We start from the raw sequence: 19,945 nt of genomic DNA on the forward strand, positions 1-19,945 counted from the left end.
CTTGGAGGCTATTTCCACACCCACTTGCAACCTATCCATGTGTCTGACACTCCATTACCATACAACAGGTAGTGTGTGGACTCAAAGATCCCGTCTCCTCCCCAGTGTCATTCATCCCTCCTTTCTCTCTTTTCATCAGTGGCTCTGTTTTCACTCTTTGCCCTTGGATGTCCTATGGTCATAATCTGAGACATGCATCCTATCATAGTGTAGGGTTCCTGTTCTAAGGTTAGAGGAACTGCAACCTGTTTTACTGCAGTAGTTGGAAAACAAGACTGGGATCAAGAGAATTCTGAGTTTTTGTTAATGTTCCCAACACTGCATAATGAGTTGGTTGAGGTACGGAATAAAATCCGCTCTAAAGTTGACTGTGAGTAGATCTTTGGTAATTAGACATTTTCTTTAGCAAAACATTGTTGTGACAGTTGTATATTAGAAACCCCTTACTCTGAGTAAAACCTACTGCTAGAGTTTTGTGCACAATATAAGACGACACTGATATTAACAATTTTAATTTGTGTTTTTCATAAGTTGCTATGTTCTAAGTTTGATTTAATTTAGAGGCATTGAATATCAAGAACTTGAAAATCAACGGTATGAATATGTTTATACAGAAGCAAATTGTATATTAGTCACAGAAAACGATGTTGATATCAGACGCGGTCGTACGACTGTGGATTAAGTATCCTTAAACATTTAGTCAACAAGAGATCTTCACCTTGGCCCACCAGCTACTTCATAGGAAGTGCATGACAGCGATTTTTTATTGCTATTTTGTATTAAGAAATTAGTTTCACGTGTTCCCTCTTCGGGGGGTCTAAAAAAAACTTATTTTAGGGTCTTGTTGGTGACTGTGAAGCAGTTTTACTGTTTGTGGAGTGATTCCACAATTTATTGCTTCAAGTCTATGAAGTGAATCTATAGCCTTAGGTTTTAGGAGCTCCCTCAGGCCGAGACAAGGTTCTGAGGTGGTTCCTCAGAGAAGGGTATCGGGTGAAGCCGGCCACCATTAATAGCCCATCTACTCCTTGTCATCCAGAGGCTGGCATCCTGTTGTTGTCTGGAAGATCTCCAGTGACACTGTTGATTCACTTGCTTTAATGTGACCTCAACCTTTTCGTGTGTGTGTGTGTGTGTGTGTGTTTGTGTGTGTGTGTGTACGTGTGGCAGTAACATAACGGTGAAAGTAGAGACTCACTACTGATGGTTAATAGGAAATCGTATAAAACATGGGGCATTTTCTTCCCCGAAGGTAAACACCAAAGGCAATAAAGAGAAATTACAAGAATACCGACACCTCTTACTTTCTTCTTCTGTAACCTGGAGCACACACACACATTTTTACAGCTTCTTAGTGAGGAAACTCATTGGCATAATGCATTATCTAGCCCCTTACACCAACCCTAACCATCAAAACTAAATGCCTAACCCTAACCCTTAACCTAACCTAACCTAACCCTTATTTTAACCCTAACGATAAATCCAAGTCTTAACCCCCAAACAGTACATTAAATTGGGGTCACAAAGTGAGGACCTGCCAAAAGGTCCTTACTTTCCCAAAATGTCCTCACTCCGTAGGTTGTAGACTCCAACTGGTCCTCACAAAGACAGCTGTACAAGAACACACACACATACACACACACGTACACCCACCCTTCTAAAGAACATCAGACCACCACATTATTAAAATTCCAGAATATATTGCATCATTATAACAGTAAGTCATATGCTGATATTTACGAATGCAAATACAGTGTAATGGTCTTGTTGGTGTGATAAACTCTCACCTATTGTAGTCATGACAACACACGGTCATCCCTTCAGGCCAGTCCACCTCTGAGTAGCTACTTAACTGTGACTTTACAGATAAGGGACTGACATTTATATCATTAAAATGGACAGAGTGTATAACCCCTGTAATCATCTTTATATCCATAAAGCTGAAGTATCATCTCCTTGAGGATGCATATAACACTGAACAATGTAATTGATGAACCAACTAAAAATATGACTTTATTTGGTAACAGACAACTGACGTTTTTTAACTTCAAATAAAGGTTAACAACTTACACAATAGCTAACTTTAATCTGAAATAACTTGTGTTTGTAAACAATAAAAGCATTCTATTTAGGTTGGTGGTAAATGTACTTTTTTTGTGTGAATATTAATTCGATTTTATGCTCAACCGGATATCCAGACATTATACAAGACTAAAGCTATTTTGAGATAATATCCTGGAGCTATAATTACATGCCACTTACTTTCAAACATTTATTTTATAATCAGTAAATACCAGATACAAAAACAAACAATTTTTGACATTGCAATAAACACAGCATAATTTACAATTAGTCCTGCAACAGCCCTGTAACAGTTCTCTTTGTACCCTGTATTCACAGTCATCTTTGGATTTTCACTACTTCCTCTTTTTTTTCTGATCACATTGTAACTGAAACTTTTACTCTGTCAATATGATGTCCACTTATGGATAGTGATGATGTTTATAGCATGAGATCCAAAGGGTATATGCTTCCCAAACAGATTCAATCTTTGCGGTACTTTGGCTACAATAGACTGTATTCAGGTCAGAATGCATTTCTGTGTCGGAGAGCATTTTGGAAAATAACTCTCACAATCAAATGCCAGAAGTCGGAACAACTTGTACATTTTCAACCAAGCTGAAAGGAAAAACAAAAAGTATATATGCATGATGATGGGTGTATGGCGAGTTCAACAGTTTCCTAAATACGTATTTTAAGGCACTCCATTAAATACATAGTGTGAAGTCAGACCACATAATTAGTGTAGTATTGTTACCCATGATACGTATCAGAGAGAATGACTAAATACAATGAAATCGTATGACGTTTTTGAAAATAAATAAATAAATACAGCAGGGCTATATCCCACAAAATATATACAAGATACACATTTTACTGACATTTTTTTTTGACATATATTTGTGTTTTGCAATATTTTCTCAAACAACCTTGGTCCTATTTAAGTAGGATTGGCCATCAGTCCTATCACTTGATGATTTTGCACATCTGCAGGAAGTCTTTGCTCTAGTAGTTTGCCTTAGAAAGGTCATTCCTATAAATTGAGCCAAGAAGGGGCTCCATCTAACAAGCGGGCAGGTGGCATTTAACTCTTCTCTTTTATTTTCATTAAATGTGTCTGGTTAAACCTCTATAACTCTTGTACTTTCATGGCCCTCAAAGACATTTTACTCTTTTTAAAGTTTTGTTTCAAGTCCGTGTGTCCAAAATCTCAGCAGTCAAGCTGGTGCGCAAAATGCTATGAGCATTAGGATTAATGGCTAAGATACTACAAATAAAAACACAATTATAAAAAACATCTTTTAACATATATACGGCTGAAATATGACAATAAGGGTTTTTTTATGCTTAACAAACAAATTGTCCTAACACAAAGTAAACTCTTATTATGTTGACATCTTGAACATGACTTGTTTGATATTTACAGTGTGTCATTCTCATAATAGACACTAAAGAGGTAATTAGGGTATTCCCTGTATTTTACTATAAAACATATTTTTTAAGTATACAAACAAGATACCTCACTAAGTCCTTCTTCAAGACAAATCATGAAAGTTAAATCTCTGCATATTCTATATATCTTAAAAATGATTACACTGCTTTGTGGAAGTTTCTTCTTCTTCTTAACAGAGTGCTTCAGTTAATTGAATGTCTGCCAGATGCCATTGGGTATATTGAGCGAGGTGTTGCTACCCTGCTCTGTCTCAGCCTTCATGTCTTTCTCATTAGCATCTTTCAACGGCAACTTGTCCTCTGCCTCTGTCTCTCTATGGTAGAAGTAGTTGAAGTTAGAGACAATAACAGGAACAGGCAAAGCGATGGTCAGCACACCTGCGATGGCACACAGGGTGCCCACCATCTTGCCCCCCAAGGTGATGGGACACATGTCCCCATAGCCCACCGTGGTCATGGTAACCACAGCCCACCAGAATCCATCAGGTATGCTGACAAACTGTGTGTTAGGCTCATCTACCTCAGCAAAGTAGATAGCACTGGAGAAAAGAATGACTCCAATGAAGAGGAAGAAGATGAGCAAGCCAAGCTCACGCATACTGGCTTTCAGAGTCTGTCCCAGGATTTGCAGTCCCTTGGAGTGACGCGAGAGTTTAAATATACGAAACACCCTGACAAGGCGGATGATACGAAGAATGGCCAAAGACATGTTTTGCCCTGAGTTCACTTCTGGCGTTGTGATCATTTCTGTAATCACAGTAACAAAATAGGGGATTATGGATATAATGTCAATGATGTTCATGATGTTGTGGAAAAATTCCTTTTTGCTGGGACAGACCAAAAACCTCACTAGGAGCTCAAAGAAAAACCAGCTGATGCAGGCGGTCTCAATGATGAAGAAGGGATCAGAGAAGGTTGTGGTCTTGGTATCAGGTGGAGCCGTGTTGCCTCTGGATTGGTTGAAAGGTTGTAGAGCTGTGGGTACAACTGGGTCAGAGTCATCTCTAAATTCCGGAAGAGTTTCCATGCAGAAAATAATGATGGATATGACAATAACAAAAACAGACACAAGTGCTACACCCCGGGCAGCATTGGAGCTCTCTGGGTACTCAAACAGTAACCAGAATTGCTTAAACATGTCATTAGAAGGTAGAGGTATGTCAACATCCTTTATAAATCCTTCATCTTCTCTGAACTGCTCCAAGGCCTCAGTTCCAAGCTCATAAAACACAATTTCATCTGCAAACACATCAAGGGGAACATTAGCTGGTCGTCTGATCTTACCCCCTGATTGGTAGTAATACAAGATTCCGTCAAAACTAGGTCTGTTCCGATCAAAGAAATACTCATTCCTCATTGGATCGAAGTACTCCATTCTCTTCAAAGGGTCTCCAAGCAGGGTTTCAGGAAACTGGTCCAAGGTTTTGAACTGCGTCTCAAATCGGAGACCAGCAATGTTAATGATGACTTTCTGTTCTCCATTATCGAGACCTGGTTTATCGGCGAATAAATCTTCGCAGCACTCCTTAGCAAGCCGATTGAAGATCGTCTCACTCTCCTTAGTGCCCTCACTACTTAGCAGCAATTTCCAGTTGGAGATTAGGCTGGCACAGCTACTGCGCCCCTGCCTGCTTGGGGATGGTAGCGTAGGGGACTGGGGCACCACCAGTGTCTGTGCTTGTTGAATGGGTGAAGATGAGGTGGATTCCCAAATGCAGGAGGGCACAGTACTGTGATGGGAGGGAGTAGAGGAAAGTTGAGAAGCTCGCAGAAGGTAGTTGCCGCCTGAGCTGGTGTCCTCTGGGGGTAGGTCCACCGTGAGAGCTGTGGTCTCATCAGCATAGTTGTCCACCTCATCCTCAAGACTGCCGTCAAGCTCCTCCAGGCTCTCAAAGTTGACCAGGGCCACCTCCATGGCGGCAGTTCAGCCAGTGCCAAGCCTTGATACCCCAGAGCAAGACAATCACAAACACACAAGTGGACAGATTGGCAGCTCAGTCACAGGATTCAGCAGCGGAAAACCAGAGAATCCTGTCGTCAGCAGAACTTACACAAACAGGACGAATTCCCCATCCTGCGGAGTGAGAGACACAAGAGAGAGAGAAAAATAAATTTAGTGTCTTCCTGTCAATGGTGAAGGGTTTGTTTTGTGAAAATTGTCATTGGCTGACAAGAATATTATGTCTGGAAGTACATATACTTTCATGACTCCTCATTTCCTAGACACCCATCTCTCTGGAAACGACCAGCACCAGAAAGATGGGTGAGAGTTGCAGATACGGAAATGAGGGGAGAAAAAGGAAGAAGAGGTTGAGGTTTGCTAGAGAATGATATAAATAAAGAAAAGATTAAGCAGTATAACGCTGGCATGAGGAGGAGATTTGATCAGTTTGGAAAGACAGACGTAGTAGTGAAGTCTTTGAAACTTATTTCCACAGTCTGTTATTGTGGAGGCACTGTGATCAGTCATGTAACTGTGAAAATGAAAAGAAGATTAAACAAAACAGTGACCAAACATTTGGAAATAAGTGAAGCTAATGGAGGGCTTATTTGTTAGTGACCTGAAGTCAGGCTGTATGAGGAGAGGGTAGTACAGGACAACCGGAGCCGTGCATACATTAGTGCATAATTAAATGGCTGTGCTGCGATAGCATGGGCTTCACTTCCTCCAAACACCAGGGCTCATTTATAAGCTTGACCGGGCCCCTTAATGTCCTCTCGCCTTCAGAATACATTAGTCTGACTGTTTCTATTCACATGTTTGTTTTCACGTCTTTGTTTAATGTATCTTTCATATACATAAAGACCTGAACCATATGTAGGCTGACTTGTGAGGATGCATTTGTCTGAGTGTGGATCTGTGTGTGCGTTGTGCCTACACTGTACACGTGTGCATGTGTGTGATCGAGTGCTGACACCTGCAGATGTTTAATTAAAGACTCCAGAGATGAGTCACCACCTACAACTCCAGTGATACCAATCCTGCTGGGGGGAAGGAGAGTCGGGCTGAGTGAAGGAGGATGACATGGAAATTGTTGGGGGGACGGATGTCGGTGGGATGAGATGAGGAAGGAAAGTGACAGTGAGAGAATGGCAGTTGATAAGTGGGTGGATGGAGGGACAGGATGATGAGAGAGAACGAAAGAGGAAAGAATGATGGACACAAAAAAACATGCTTTAATGACAGATCACCAATCAGCTAAATTGTTCAATCCAACCCCTCTCTCCTCCGATCTTCAACCCTTGACCGGAATGACTTCTTAGATCAGAATATAGAAATTAGCCAATGATATTTCTCTGCTGTTCGAATTCCTAATTTGTTTTCAATAATCGGCCTTTATTATTTAATTCTGCTGAATGCAACAGAAAGACCTGACAACTCTTAAATTTCTGTCTCTAAAAGTAATTGAAAAGATACATTATTCTAAAACGAATCAAGAGGGTTGCACTGATTCAGCCGTTTACCTATAATTACAGTCTTGGCCGAGAACTCCAGCTGATCAATATGCATTTTTTGGGGGGATGCCGATATATTCAGGAGTAAATGAAAGGAAAACCTAAACACAACGAATACTTAAAATCTGAATATTTTTAAAATTTAAATGCACAACTCTTCTGCATCGGATATTCTGTAAAAGTTTTAATTTCAGCAAAAACGCTGACACAGTTAGGTCAATGATATTGGGCAGTATTACCAACCTATACATATCGATCGGTCTCTACCAAGATCTATCGGGATTTTCTGGTTTAGGAATTTACTATCATCTGCTCATTAGACTCTTTCTGTTGCAGAAAGAAACACTAATAGAAATACAGTACAAACAGCCCAGGCATGCTAACAGACAAAACTACAAGCAGCAGCACACACCTTACCTGACTTATGAAGAAGCCTACGAGGCACGTGTGTATACTATTCTGTAAAAAGGTCAAACGGAAGGCGGATAAAAGGCTCCTCCACACGTTCTGCCACTGCGGCTGCTCTCTGCTGAGGCCACAATCAGGATCACAATGACTAATCTATCACAGACAGCATTGGGTAACCTTACGCTGAAGGAGAAACTAGAGCTGTGGCAAAGGCCAAATGTGAACACATGCACACTCACCAATAAATTTAAACAGGCATGCACACAGTGGAACAAAGGGACAAAAAGACAGTGTAAAAGAATCTGATGCTAAACACTGTTCATTTTGTGAATGTGTTTGTGTGTGACTGCTGTGGACCAGGTGTCCTATAAACTGTCTCACATCTTGATCTGGGTGATGTGCTCAAGGCCCAATGGAGTGGAACAGTGCAATAAGATCCTCCGATTTCCACATGCTTACAAACACACACACAGTATCCATATCTGACTTATTAACAGTAACACATTAATAATTGACACTTAACAAATCCATTAACGTGTCTGACATGGCTGAGAGGGAAAGAACGATGAGAGAGTGACAGAGTCAGAGAGCTGCCTTCCTGACATACCTCCCTGTCTTCACGCTGTAAAATGTATTTGTGCACACAGGCATGCAGGGAAGCTGCCACTCCACTCCACGAGGATGTGTGAACAACGACTGTGGAGAGTCATGTCAACACCGCTAAACTATGGCTCAATTACACATCAATATTTATTTTGATATTTGATATTTATACATTTATTTACCCTCTTGAAACAGGATTTTTCTTTTCTCTAAAGTGTTTAGAGATTTGATCAAGATTCTATTTTTAATGACTGTCAATTAAACACAACAAATGTGCTACATATTTACCTCTAGCAAGCAGATTATGTTGTCGTCTCCCCCCCCCCATCTGTTCCTTTATTTCTCAGCAAGATTATGCAAAAACCACTCTACAGATTTCTACGAAACTTTGTGGAAGGATAGGACATATAGGAGATATCCAATAACACTGCAAAATAATTCATAGACCCTGATGAGAAGGATATCAAGCATATTTAGGGAACTGATATCTATCAATTAAAATTATAATAATTCAGATCTTACACATTTTAATGCTCTACTGAGTTCTAGTTGTAAAAGTATCCAAACTAAACTAAACGGACAATGAAACAGTAAATCTAGGGATGATATAAAACCTTATCTAGAATCCATTGAAAATCGGTTTATAAATCACAGAACACATATTAGCAAAAGTACTTTTTACTTTAATCTGAATTGGAGGTGTAGTGGAAAAAATTGCTAAATTAAACAACAAAACAAGGATAAATGTGTACATGATTCTACACGTATCATATACTGTAATACATTCATATATTGAAGGGAAAAGCCTTGGCCAGACAGTAGCAGCTGGGTATCGCAGCAGTGAGGACAAAATGCTTCCGAGGAGGAAGCGTGACCTTGACTCGTGGTAGGACGGCGAAAAAAAGAGGTGTCATATGGGGCCCACGCCAACACATGACTCTTCTTACCAGTCTATTAATACACGGGGAGACATGGTGGAAAAAAACTATGAAAAGTCGTTCTACATATGAAGCTCTGATGCAAGATAAACACAGGAAAGCCCTGCACAAGTATTGAGGGGGGGAAACATAACGTGTGGGCCAACATGGGAATCTCCATCAGAAATATGCTCTTACACGCAGAGCTGAGCAACTGTGCAGTTTAGTGAGCTTGACCTTGTGACTTTACCACATGTGCGTAAACATGAGCAGATGTTCAGGCAGATCTAGCTTAACCGCGAGTTAAGGCTTTGCTAGCTGGTCAGCAAGAAATGCCATCATCAGACATCACAACATTGTATTTACACTGAGTAACAATTAACCCTTTTCTGGTTTGATTAATGCAGCGGAGGATTTGCTGCATTAACCGATGCAAACGTGAACTACTTGAGACGAGTGCAGTAACAATTTACATTAATTTTAAGTAAGGTGTTTAATCTGAAGAGAGGTTTATGAAAGTTTAACACATCACTGAAAAAGATACTGACAGCAACACACTCACTCTCCAACTGATCTCACATTTCTGCCTGCTCCTCATTAAGAGACAACACATTCTCTCCATTTTGCTTTTGTTGCGGATCAAGACTGCTGACTTCAGATCTTTTAAAGCCATGAAAGGTTTTTAAAGAGATCAAGCTTAGTGTATTTTACGGCCATTATGTCTGTCTGACATTAGTCTGTACAATATTATGGGGGGTTTTCTTTTTTTCGTCATGTGTCTGTGTGTTTGTGTGTGTGAGAGAGATCCCTGAATAATTCCACTCAGGGTTGAGGCTTCATTAAAGTTTCAAGGGATCTTTTGCTTGCATCTGATCCTGGTGCATATTTCACATTTAATCTAACTGGTCGTCAGGTCTGCTTTTGTCACAGAAATGTGACTCTCATTAGACAAGTTCTTTAACCTCTAAGTACTTCAGTATGCTGCTCCACACAAACACTGCTAAACCATCTCCCATATTGTGATGTAAATATACTTGAAACTTCTTCCACTGCAGTTGTTTCACTAAATCATTGTTCACTCCTGTCAACACACCGAAATCCAGATTCCAACACACTTTACTGACTAATATTCATTATCACATGAATAAATCTGCAGTGTGCCAGATGTTTGCAGCTGAGCACAGTTGGCGGATCTGTTAAGTGCGCTCCCTGTGTGTGTGTGTTTGTGTGTGTGTGTTTGTGCGTGCGGGGGGGGGGGGGGGGGGACGATATAATGCTATCACCGGAGATACTCTCACATCAAGGCAAGTAAATACAGTATGTTTGACCTTGCACGCTGCAGCATTTGTTATGATCCTGTGATCACGCTGGTGGATGCGGTGGTGGTGGTGGTGTGTGACTGTGTGAGAGCATGGGTTGGTAGAGCTGATATTTTTGGACCAGAGTTTTTGACCCTATTAAGCAGATTAATGCAGGCTGGGCAGCTCAGTGCCATAAGCCGAGGGATCTCTTCCGTCAGATCAACACAGATATGATAGTGAGCCATCACAGATACATACACAAAAATGTGCAGATATACGACCAAATATTCTGTCAACTTCAGTATCCATGTATAGAAACAAAACTATATTAAAGCTAAAGTTAAGGTTCAGCGTCTTAAAACGACTCACTTACATGAGTTGGGATGAGTAGTTGATTAATGTATATTTTGTTTAAAAAAAAAAAATTCTATGATTCTTTTTCAATTTAAATGCTAATAATTCTCTGGGTCCAGATTCTCAATGTGCATAGTTGACTCTTTCCTTTGTCACCTATGAGCTTGAACTACAAAATCATAAAGTGTGACTTCATGAGAGGAAACTTCTGAACACAGGGTAGAAGTTCAGGCATCCAAACTCGAGGTGAAGAGGTGAGACACAAAACCTCATGTTGCTGAAATGACAGATGGATGACAACCGAAAAAAAACAACATTAGGGTGACAGCTAACAAGTGATTGGCTAAAGGCAAATTGTCAGGGTCGTGATTGGATGAGACAAGGATGAGGTGGTGGGGCTTCGACATAGTGGAAAACTGTGCTTGGGATTGAAAGTACTTTGCTTCCTTACGGAACTTCCGGAGTTTATTTTTTCTTTGAGATTTGATGTAGTATTGTGACATTTTAAAGTGCCCCTATTTGGGCAGGTTTATAATATAAAACTTACTTTAGGGAAAGTTTAGTTTTAATTAGTTATTTGATGCTGTAAAAACTAGATAAAACATCATGATTGACAGGTGGTTGGGCACTTAAGGTAGAGTGCAAAGAGCCGGGACACAGACCCAGGGAACCAAGACAGCTCATCTGCACAGGCAAGACTGCATACATCCCTGCCACAGTGCCACACTAATGGAGCCATGCACAGCTCCACTACAAGACTGCTTACAGTTATCATGAGAGAGAAATCTCACTCATTTAAGAAAAGTATCGATCATTATGTGGTGATCAGAGTTGATATTGTGGCTTCATTCAGAAAAAAAGCTTTTTACCACAATACAGGAAAGGAAAAAGATCTGATAAGCATAGTAAGGATGAATATTAATTGTGCAAATAATTCTCAACTTAATTTTTATTAAAGATAATTGCTAGTTACAATTTTGGGATTAAAAAATAGTTATTAGTCAAAAACCCAGTATTACAGATGGAAATTGAGGATACATTTTTAATTATCAAACATCTATTATCCGAATATCGTAACCTTAGCCCTCTCTCTTGAGCTTCTACATCACTTACTAAAATATGAATTACAAATGTCCATTTGTTAATGCAGATGCACAACCAGAGCCAATAATGCTTCTCAGTAATGGCGCTAAAAATAGATTGTAGTTTTAATTGTGTGTGTGTGTGTGTGTGTGTGTGTGTGTGTGTGTGTGTGTGTGTGTGTGTGTGTGTGTGTGTGTGTGAATTCTACATCCTGAAAATGATCATGTGCTCTATTGCGTCACTAATTTGCTGAATAACTTTTGATGATGCTGTGATTGAGACTGTTTGATGGACAGGTCAATTACAGAGTAGAGCAAATGCAGATGCAACACACAAACACACACATTAAACACATTCAAATAGTGCAACAGTACAGACAAGGGACCAGGGACTCAAGTGGATAAAAGTAGTTTTTTTGATGAGAACTACAACTGTCTTTGTTACCTAACTTCTTACTGTCTCCACAGAAGAGGTTATGTTTTCGTCATGGTTTGTTAGTTTGTCTGTCATTTAGCAGGATTGCAAAAAAAACTACTTGACAGATATCCAATAGACATAAACCATAGAATTAACCATAAAAGGTCAGTGCAGAACAAAATAAAAATCCACTTCTAGTCAAGTTAAATGTGGTGAAACTGAATTTAACATGGCTGATATTCAATATCCTGCCCAAAAATGTCAAATAAAACATCTTAATATAAGTTTGCTCATGTCCCCCATGCCTCCTCCATATGTCTGTCTGGAGGAGATTTGTTGTCTACGTGCACTCTCCTTGCTGCTGATGCTGACATGGGTGTCTGCAGGCTCCAGGCCAAGTCCCAGTGCACAGCAGCTGGGACCAAAATCCTCCCCTGGCTTTTTGACAACACACACAAACGCACACACTCACGGTCGCACGCTTGCACGCACGCACGCACACAACAACGGCAACAACAGCATGAGGCGCGTACTGCCAAAAATCCTCCTGATGAATTAAAAACTTCCAGTGGAGCAGCTAAAAACAGCACAGAGACTTAACTGGAGGCGATGAAACTGATAAGGCTGAAGGTGCGACTTGTGTTATGTACTCAGGCAGATGGATAAATAAAAACGCAGTTTGATGGAATCAGACAGACAGACGACCGCTGGTGTTCTGGTTTAAAACAAATCTAAATGCAGGTATATTATATCTGGAGGAACAGGTCTTTTAAAGTGCATCACTTCCAAATGTGGACAAAGACTGAATGCTACTGGTTAATGTGTCTGGTCAAAAAAAAAGAAAAAGGAAGCCATGTCACATTACTGGCACTGACAAAAAGATTGATGAGCCAGTGTGAGTCTGTCTGGATGAAAGTGTTACACGCCACACATGCAGCTGTGGCCAGCAACTATCAGAGCTAAGTTATCAATCAAACACACACAGGCTTTTTATTATTTTAACGGCAAAATGAAATTCAAAAGGTCTTAGGTCAGTCAGAGGGGATTTGACAGATACTAGGTGTTTTGCAGCAGGTTGAATGAAATTAAACAAAAATTTAATTTTACCTCAAAAGCAATGAAGTACACTAACGCAGTGTTAGCCCTTCCACTGCTTACCCAGGTCACACACACACACACAAAGAGACACACACACAGACACACACCCTGGCATTCCTCTCTCCCAGTGGGGATTAAGCCGGTCTCATTTACAAAAATATGACGTTATGTTTTTTTAGAAGCTTTTTTGGTGCCAGAGCCAGACAGAGAAAATATGGCCATCTGGTCTGACTCTCCACATGTCACTAATCCCAGGTAGCATACTAACAAGTGATGTACGTGAACAAACACACACACACACACACACGCACACAGATTCCGAAATACACGGTGCACATTGAGTGAAGCTCCACATCTGCTTATAAATGACACACGCTGTGCACTTTTGAACCCTGAAGACGAATCTTCTCCCTCACAGTATCAGCTTACTGACATGGACAGACTCATAGCAACATAATGGGATATTTACTGTAAATTCCATTAATTTCGACAAGCACACATTGAACAAAGAGCAGTTGCACTTTCTGCAGAGCCACGTCATCTCAGGTAGGTATTAGAGGAGCTCTTCACTTTTCGGTTTCCATCACAGAGCCGACAATTCTACTATTTCCTACTTGTTTCTGTAACAGCTGTATTTTACTTTTTAAGAAGGCCGGTTTCTGAGAATGAAATCAAGCCAAGGTGCTGATACTAATTCAGTAACAGAGGAGAGGAAGCTATATGCCTGTCCTGCAGCCTACGTGATATTAGTTTATATTGTCCATTTCAGTGTTGTCCAAATCAATTATACAAATAAAACCTTTACATGTAGACACTTATAGACAAAAAAGGACCAGGAAGAAAAAAATCTAAAACAATCATCCTCTTAATAACAACATAATTATGCCTTAATAGTTGGCTTTATCTCAATTTATTACATTTATTACATTTCCATATGTTTTGTGTAGAAGTTCTCAAATATTTGATTTAAACACACTAACTCAACATGATAGAAAACAAGTGGCCCTTTACATTGAACTAATGTTATAAAGTTAAATGGAGATTTAACATGTTATTGACTTACACAAAGTCAACGTTAGAGGCATAATAAGATTTTGAGTGTAGCATAAATATATATGGTCATAACTTTTTTGATTTCCTTTCTTTTCAAAAATCACATGTAACAAATCAACTATCCGTTAATAAAAAGCCAACTTCGTAAAATTAATGCTTCTTAATAACTTCATACTGTTCCATTCATCATTTCTTTATACATGTTCTTAAATTGAATTATTATTGAGAAACATTAACAAAGAACTGCACAGGTACAATTAACCAATCAAAGTACTATGATTTAGGCTGAATACTTCACTGAGGAGGGTTTGATTTGTTTTCAGCACCTCCTTAAATCAGGGAGGGGAAATATAAGAGCTTTGTCCAGATTGATGGAAGACGAATTCCTTAATTGATTTCTCTGTTGCTCCAGCCACACACTTAAGTAGCGCGACCGTGCAACAGCTGGTTGTATGAAAGACAACGCGCACGGTGGTGACGGCTCACACATGAGAAGTCAGGGACGGAGGCACGGAGGAGAAGGGGGAAAAAAGGAACCTACCTTCAGTCCCGTCACGATCCCCGCACATGACCGGGCTTGGCTGGCGAAAGTTGTGTGCGCTCCGGGCCGGGCCGGAGGCATGGTCAGTGCGCACCGGATCCACTGACCCCCACGTACTTCCTGTCGCCCCCGGGTTGACCGCACCGACAGCAGGCGCGGTGGAGGTGGCCCGGCCAGATGTGACAATGATATAACCACTGCATGCTTACGTTTTAATTTGGCCAATTCCCCGCTGGCAAAAGCCCTGTTGGTCTATTTTGGTTTTCTTCGTCCTCCAACCAAAGCTGCAGCCTGTGGATATCTGTTTATCTCCAGGGAGGGGAGGGGACGAGAGAGAAGAGAGAGAGAGAGAGAGAGAGAGAGAGAGACTCTATCTTTCATTATAACCTTTCATTGCTTATTACAATGCTCTAAGGACACATTCCCATCTTACAACAGGGGAGGGGAGGGTGAAGTGTTTGAGTCCACAAAACACTTTTTTTGTTTCAGGGGTAAACGGCGTTGCTGCCAAATCCAAAATTCAAGTAAATGGTGACCGATTCTTCAAACGTCAAATAACAACAGAAATAAACATGAAATGCCTCACAGTGGGCACAGTGGGAATGGCAGTGTGGTTTTAAGATTAATACTCTTTACTCGTGCGAGCCATCAACCCTTCATCTTCTGACACTTCTACCTTCACCACTTTATCATCTGTTGTGTATTATTAAGTAAGTGCAGGTCAAACTCTCTGTGGTTGAAGAAGATCAATACGCTGCCTTGCTTATATATTCATCTCCCATCATCGCTGTTTTAAACGGCATCAAGGGTTCCCCTGGACCCTGACCCCTGACCCCTGGACCTGCATCCAGCCTCTGGGGGGGTTGAGATGCTCCGGATCATTACAAAGCCACATGGAGATGACTGTAGAATATGGATATAGGTCTCCCTCTGTAGGTTAATGGTGGCACTGCACTTTTAAAATTCACTCTCCAGGCCTTAATTCCAGTGGGTTGTTGTTAAGATTGTTTCATTTGTTGACTTATTTAAGTTGTGTTTGGTATTAAATAGTCAGCCAGGTAAAATAACAAATGAATCACTGGCTGATTGTGATATATCGCCTTTCATTATGTGCAACGATATGTCCACTGATTTAGACTGAAGCTGCACTGCCACCAATTGGTTTCTCTATCTAACACACAGTTTATATTTGTTTATATATAATGTGGTTAAAATCAGAATTAAAAAAGTATCAATTGTTTGATGCCATTCACACGAATGTTATCCAAAAACTACACATCAGATTACCACAAAATTTAGATGGGATTGGATGGGACATGGGCCAAGAAAGATGGCTGTCAATATTGACACAGATCTGGACATTTTTAATTTTTTACATTTTAACAGATTACTTAGGGAATATTAATAATGAATATTTATGAAAATAATCATTTTAATTTTGGGACTGATGCAGATGAATGCAAGCAATTTGGTACGGATCCAAATAAGAATCAAGATCTAGCTGATTTACAGTAAATGTGGTTTCATGAGGCCACTGTTGGGCCTTGGTGGAGGTGACTGCTGTTAAGTCGTTCACCTCCACATCTGTTCCTCCCCATGTATGACACTGCTATTTCCCAGTTTGCGCAGCCACACAAGTCTGCATATTTCTCACTGTGTTTTCTGATTGTGTTTCCAGCTCCATCCATATTCCTGATTTGCGCTGTCTCCTTCCAGGAATCCTCCACTACACAGGCCTGATCTCCCGCTCTTCTCTCATCTCCTCTGTTTTTCCAATTCCTCCCAAAGCTGTTGTACTGCCAACACTGTGTCTACTCTGCTTTCCCATTAGAGTGACAATATACATGCCAAAGAGAGAACGGCGGCTTTGCATCTTCAAAGACAAAGCTACCGAGATGACAAGGGAGACAAGAACAAAGAATATCTGGAAGATTTTCTTTTGTAAATCTGCTAAATTCTTTTTGCATTTATTTTCCTTTGTTGCTCTATGTGAACCTTACGTGAACTCTACTCTATGGTGGAATCCAAAAGATTGAGATTGAATGGGTAATTCGATATTACATGCTTTAAATGTATCACAGATTTAGTGATTAAAAAAAAAGATGACGTAACATAATAATTCTTTTAAAAAAAAAAGTTATATTCTTCCGTGGTTGGGAATGAACACAGGATACCAGGCAGACGGAGGGAAAGTAAATGCAACCTTTTGCTAAGTAACCACTGACTGCTAATGCTCTCCAATCACCACCCATTAATTCACTTCTGATGCATTCTTGATCAATACTCTGAGAGGTATAAAAGCAAAGAGCAAATCTGCAGAGGAGAGAGTGTGTGTGTGTGTGTGTGTGTCTGTGTGTGTTTGTCTAGTGTGTCTGTGTGAGCACATATGCAAATCTATGTTTTACCATTTTAAATCAACATTTAGGTAGAAAATCATTCAGTCAACAAAGAATGACGCTGCAAAACAGAGGAGAAAAAAACCACCTGCAGGGGAGAGATGGGAAAGAGAACTGGAAACTAGAATGGATTGTAGAATGTGGGTTTCTTTTTGAGTTTATGAATTATTTATACGGATGAGATATTTTAAGCCCCCAATTTCGTGTCTGTGAGAAATGAGTGGGTGGAGGTACGGAGAGGGGGAGAGGAAGTGGATATCATCTGCTTGCGTCCTCACAGAGGTGACCATTATCGTCCTCAGCCTCATGCACACTCACGCACACACAACCCTGCCTCTCCACATTATCTCAGTCAGTCAGCAGTAGAAAATCCTTAGTATTCATCAGCACGTTTTACCATCAGAGGACACAGCCTGTCCGGCTGCTTGTGCATTATGGGAACAGTTTGTCATTTTTGGTATTGACACGTCCTATGTTTGGTCACTGGGCTCTTTCTTACTGTGATAACGCCTAATAACCAAAACCGTTGTCTTTCTACAAAAGCTAAATAAGAAATATTGTAAGATGAGCTTTTCAAAGTTTGAAAGTCACAGTTCGGCTTTTACTGCATATGAATTGGGTTTATTTTGTTTGTTGACAAACCCAGAATCAAGGTTCAGATCCTGCTGCACAGTATCACATGTTAAGGTGAGCAGCTTATTCCAGTTCAGAATGTGCAGATGTTATCATGTCTCTATGTGGACACTAGGTGGCAGAGAGGCCAGTGGATTTGTGGATTCATGAATAAGGAGTCATCAATACTAGAAGGCCACTAGTTGCGGATTGAGCTCTGATTGCTGCTCTGGATCAGGAGATGGAGCGGGGTTGGTCAACAAGAAGAGAAAAGTGAGATATAATTACAGACCTTGCCTTACAATCAAACAGCAAAATGTGAATCAATACCAATCAGTTATCTGTGGGGCTGTCTGGTGTCTGATGTGAAACACCAGAACCTGCAGGTTCATTTAGCTGATTTATAAAACACTGCATTTTTTTTTCTTTGGTGTCCGTCAGTACCAATACGCTTTCCACACAGACGATGAACTACAATTTCTAAGGCTTTTAGACCATGGTCAACAACTGTTGCTGCTCTACATCAGCCGTACGTCTGTGATAACCAGAATGATCTTAAACGTCCTCTGGCCTTCAGCACACCTCCAGCTCAGGAGGAAAAAGAATTGGAAAATACAAATCAAATATATGGCTCCTGCAAGGCTGACCTGTCAGAGCAGAAAGTTCCATAAAGACCGACAGTGAAGTGGAAACTTTTAAGGAGGTCCTCCATCTGCTCATCCTTCCACTAGAGATCCTTGTGCAGCTGATTGATGGAGGGGACTGCAGGTTTACCTCCGTTCAGATGATTCTATAAACTGTTTAGACTTGGAGAGTAAAGAAGCTCTCACGTCTGTCTGTACTGTGAAGCAACGTACATGCACAAGGTTCAGTTTCATCTCTGCATATGTTAGTCCAGGCTGACTTGCTAAAAGCTTTATTATATTTGTAGATATAGCATCATTGCTCCTTTCTTTATTAATACCCTTTAGCTGAGAAAGGTGCAGTATGTTTCCGTCACACATTATCAAACCTGCTGAAAAGACAAGTACACAATCTTCGACACTGTTTTTCCCTGTCAAGCTCACAGCAGCGCCAAGTAAACAACTGTATGTAAATCACCTGTTTATGCTGCTCAAGATCCCACAAGGCAAGAAACAAAATTGCAGAAAAGATTAACAGCTATAGGTTTCTGTTATGTTTATGGGGAATGCATCCTTTCTCTTATATTTTGTATTATTTAATGTATGAATGGTGTGTCCACAACAACTGCAATGATCAGATAAAATAAATAATTTTGTGAATTGCAATCTTCTCTATGCATAAACATACCCATACATATATACATATGTATATATTTATATACTGTAGCTGTAACGACTGTCTGAGCCTCACTCCAATTCATTTTAAATGTAATATTTGTGTGACCATATACCAAATAATATGATTTAGAAAATTTATAATTTTCTAAACAGCTATTTCTTTTACTATACATATGTTTCAACACAATATTTAAGACTGTTGCATTGCTGCGTTTTGCTGTAAGTAACGGTATATGATGGACAGCAGCCAACAGAATGTGGGCCGAACCCATAAATCAATTCAGCTCATTAAACTCATGGACAGGCCGGAGCTCCCCAGTGACATTCTTTACTGATACGTCCACCTTCTCATCTACTCAAAATCCAACCCAGCTCACAGTCCACCCATCCTTTTAATCCACCTTCCATTTGGTCACCTCATCCCCGCATCTAATAAACTGATTTAAAAATAACCTTTTTTTTCATTTGTGTTCAAGATTTACTACAAATCCAATAAAATCCACCTTGGAATATACAGAATCCACCGGCTGTTTGAGTATTTACAGCAAGAAGCAGGCATTCCCTTCAACCAGAAGGGAAACCTATTGCTATTAATAGAATAGGTAAGGAGCCTCCACTGGGTGAACAGGAGCGATAAAGAAAGTGCTCCCCCTCCACCACAGACATTCATAAAAAAAAAAATGTGCACACAATATGAACACAAGTTTCCCCTGTGAAACGTGGCACGCTATAAAGAAAGTTCAGGATGACAGGCCATGAACTGGGCTGTATATTAGGTTGTAAATCATCTCATACTGCAATGGGCTATGCACTCGGCCCATTGGGCGTCGCCTCATATGACAGTCAAAGTACACTTGTGTCCATCAAAATGACAGGAGTTATGGCAGAAACT

General features: G+C 40.3%; 1 protein-coding gene across 2 annotated transcripts; it reads right to left on the minus strand.

Annotated features, from left to right (window-relative positions):
- Positions 1 to 2,199: 2,199 nt before the first annotated feature.
- Positions 2,200 to 5,428, minus strand: kcna10a (potassium voltage-gated channel, shaker-related subfamily, member 10a). Of its 2 annotated transcripts, XM_062391095.1 has the most exons (2): positions 5,366 to 5,428; positions 2,200 to 5,185 (listed from the first exon to the last, which is right to left on the minus strand). In XM_062391095.1, exons 1-2 carry the CDS (start codon positions 5,426 to 5,428, stop codon positions 3,701 to 3,703), a joined length of 1,548 nt encoding a protein of 515 aa, XP_062247079.1. In that variant the 3' UTR covers positions 2,200 to 3,700. The 2 variants fall into 2 exon arrangements, with proteins under 2 accessions (XP_062247079.1, XP_062247077.1); XM_062391093.1 differs by having other exon boundaries at positions 2,200 to 5,428.
- Between the last annotated feature and the right edge of the window lie 14,517 nt (positions 5,429 to 19,945).

This window comes from Platichthys flesus, chromosome 7 (genome assembly GCF_949316205.1).
Source record: "Platichthys flesus chromosome 7, fPlaFle2.1, whole genome shotgun sequence".
Lineage (NCBI taxonomy): Eukaryota > Metazoa > Chordata > Actinopteri > Pleuronectiformes > Pleuronectidae > Platichthys > Platichthys flesus.

Coding starts and splice junctions, on each gene's coding strand:
- kcna10a (XM_062391093.1), bottom strand. CDS start 5,428: ATGGAGGTGGCCCTGGTCAACTTTGAGAGCCTGGAGGAGCTTGACGGC.